Source organism: Dermacentor variabilis, chromosome 4 (assembly GCF_050947875.1).
Source record: "Dermacentor variabilis isolate Ectoservices chromosome 4, ASM5094787v1, whole genome shotgun sequence".
NCBI classification, from domain to species: Eukaryota; Metazoa; Arthropoda; class Arachnida; order Ixodida; family Ixodidae; genus Dermacentor; species Dermacentor variabilis.
Genome location: NC_134571.1, coordinates 108601672 through 108604171, shown reverse-complemented (window position 1 = coordinate 108604171; position 2500 = coordinate 108601672). Strand labels below are relative to the sequence as shown.

Sequence of the window (2500 nt, the reverse complement as noted above, 5' to 3'; positions counted from 1 at the left end):
ACTGTAACAGAAAGTATGTAACAAATATGCGACGGTACCCCCACACTCTCCTTCAGGTGTTCAGCGCCAAGCAAATCAATCAAGTACGCCAAATACGAACTCAAATATGCGCGCACATGCATAAGAACTGTAGTGAGACTCACCCTGAGCCCCTTGTGGTGCGCCTCCGAGCCGCCGGACACCTGGGACACGAAGACTCCGGTGCCGTGTTCACGACCTGAAAGGCACGACGACGACGTCGGGTTTGAAGGCTTCGTTGCACTCTTCTTCATCGCTATCCGACACACACGCGGCGGCGACTTTTCGACGCCCTGCTGCTGCTGCTGCTGCTGCTGCTGCTGGCCCCGATGGCAACAACACGCTGCACTGCCGCCACAGCAGGCAACGCGAACTAACGCGACGCCGTCGGGGGGCCATCCTTCGATGCGCCTGAAGACGGACATACGGGCTCCGTGCGCGGCCGATACCCGCCACCGCCACAACTGCACAGACTACTACACTACATTCGCGTTATCTGTCCCCGCGAAGAGACCGCGTAAAAGGTTCAGCCGGAAGTCGGGACGAGACCACGTGGGCGCGCTGCAGCCCAACGCGGAACCGAAACAACCTCGCCCCGTCGAGCGCCAACTGTTGCTTTCTTGAGCACAGGACTCGCTTGTCCCAGGAACACCGTCGACGGCACGTAGCAGGTCCGCTGGGTGCCTGCATCTATGCCTCACTGACTGAGCGTGCGCGGTTGATGCCGATCCGAAACACTGCAGCCGTTCTCCTATCTCGGACGATATCGCGCTGAAGAGAAGGGAGTTCGGCTCTTCCCGCCTGCAGGCTGCCGCCGCCGTGCGCTCTCGCGAGTGACTCTTCTTCCCTGACGTGCGGCGAGAGGGAGTAGAAAACCGAAAAAAAGCGGGCCAAACTCGTTTTCTCAAAGGGCATCGACGACGGCAACTTCGGCGAGCAGCGCATCAGCTCGCTCGCGCGGCCCCAGCTGGCGGTGTGCCTCGGTTGTGGACGCCGCCGTGCCCGCGACGTATCCCTCCCGCCCTTGAAGAGGTCGCGAGCAAGACCGTAGGGAGCCGTTCGACGCGACCGACCTCCACGTTCCTCGTCGTCTTCTTCGTGTTGCTTCCTCGACACGCCTCAGTATGCTTCGATTTTGTTCGCCGCTTGTTTCCTGATAATCTTTTTTTGTATACTTAGCTTTTAGATGTTCATGTTGTTGCGATTCGGGATGCGCGCTCGCGTATATAGTTTCGGCTCTCCAGCTACGCGGAAAAGCACAGCGTCTCGATGCCAGAAACTGTCGGGTCCTTCCCCGATCATCTCCGGAGTCGGCGCGTCTGATACGCCGACCGACGATCTTGTGTTGTCCCGTTCGTGGAGCGTTTCGAGATTGTCTCTAAGCACTTACGAGTAACGCGTTCCTTCTACGAATGTCAGCGTGTCTAAAAAGGGTTGAAAATGTCGAATGACCTGCGGTTGATATCGACGTGAACCAAAAAACGAGGAAGCCTGTGCCTGCTCGTCGCACATGAAATTTTATCCGCAAAGTGCTATATATCCGTACCCTTCTTTCTGTGCTCTTTCTCTCTCTCTCTCTCTCTTTACAACTTGCTCTCTCTTTCGGGGAACAGCAGACGTCCAAACATTCACTTTCTCGTGGCTACAACTGCGCGGGGAAGTGCTGCGCATAATTAAATGCAACAAACGTTTGCTAGGTTGTTTCGTGCACATTTGTTAAACATACAGGTGCGATGGTTATGACAGGTCTGTCGCTTCCGTAGCGCATCCGACTTCGGCCCTGTATGCGCTAATTCACTCTCGACATTTGGTTCGCACGTATAACGCTTCATTTGCAAAACGCTATATAGCAAGCAAGGAGCGGGCTGGCTGGGCACCTCGCATTTCCTGCGGCCAATCGCGTATATCTCAGGACTGTCAATAAAGTTTTTCCATCCATCCATCCATCCATCTCGTTCTCCATGGTCTCAGCTATCATGCCTTCGCCCAGCTTGCGATAGCCAATATAATGGTCGCACTTGTGCGTCATACGTACTTCCGATATGTATAATGACGCAAAATTTTCCTTACGATGGCAAGTTATACTTGATGTCTGCATTGGTTCGTGTCATCTTGTCTGAAGCCCTTTGTATGTCATATGTCTAATCGCGTAACAACAACAAAAGAAAGGCAGAAAAAGAAGCAACTGTGTGCACCGACATGTCGGATGCAATGACTGCCTATTATTATAGCCGAGTGCATGCAAGCTAAATGTCACCACAATTCCGTGCCACAGCAAACAGAAGCACCACTAATGCGTGAATAATATCTGCATACGCCTTGGTATCACAAGTATACGCCAACGTGCAACTGGAGGGGCGACTGACGAGCAGGAACACGTATACGTCAGTGGTATAAAGTGCGCGAAAGAGACCTCAAGCTGATATCGCAAGTTCTATAGTAAGTGGCAACTTTACGCGGATAGCCTGAATTCCCTGCTTTC

At 53.5% G+C, this 2500-nt stretch overlaps 1 protein-coding gene across 2 annotated transcripts in view; it reads right to left on the bottom strand.

Annotated features, from left to right (window-relative positions):
• LOC142579594 (uncharacterized) overlaps window positions 1–2500 on the bottom strand; it is a 160626-nt gene that overhangs the window by 68652 nt on the left and 89474 nt on the right. For both annotated transcript variants that reach the window (XM_075689976.1, XM_075689975.1), the window contains exon 3: window positions 144–217. In XM_075689976.1, coding sequence (XP_075546091.1) covers window positions 144–217 — 74 coding nt within the window. The remainder of the gene's footprint in view (window positions 1–143; window positions 218–2500) is intronic.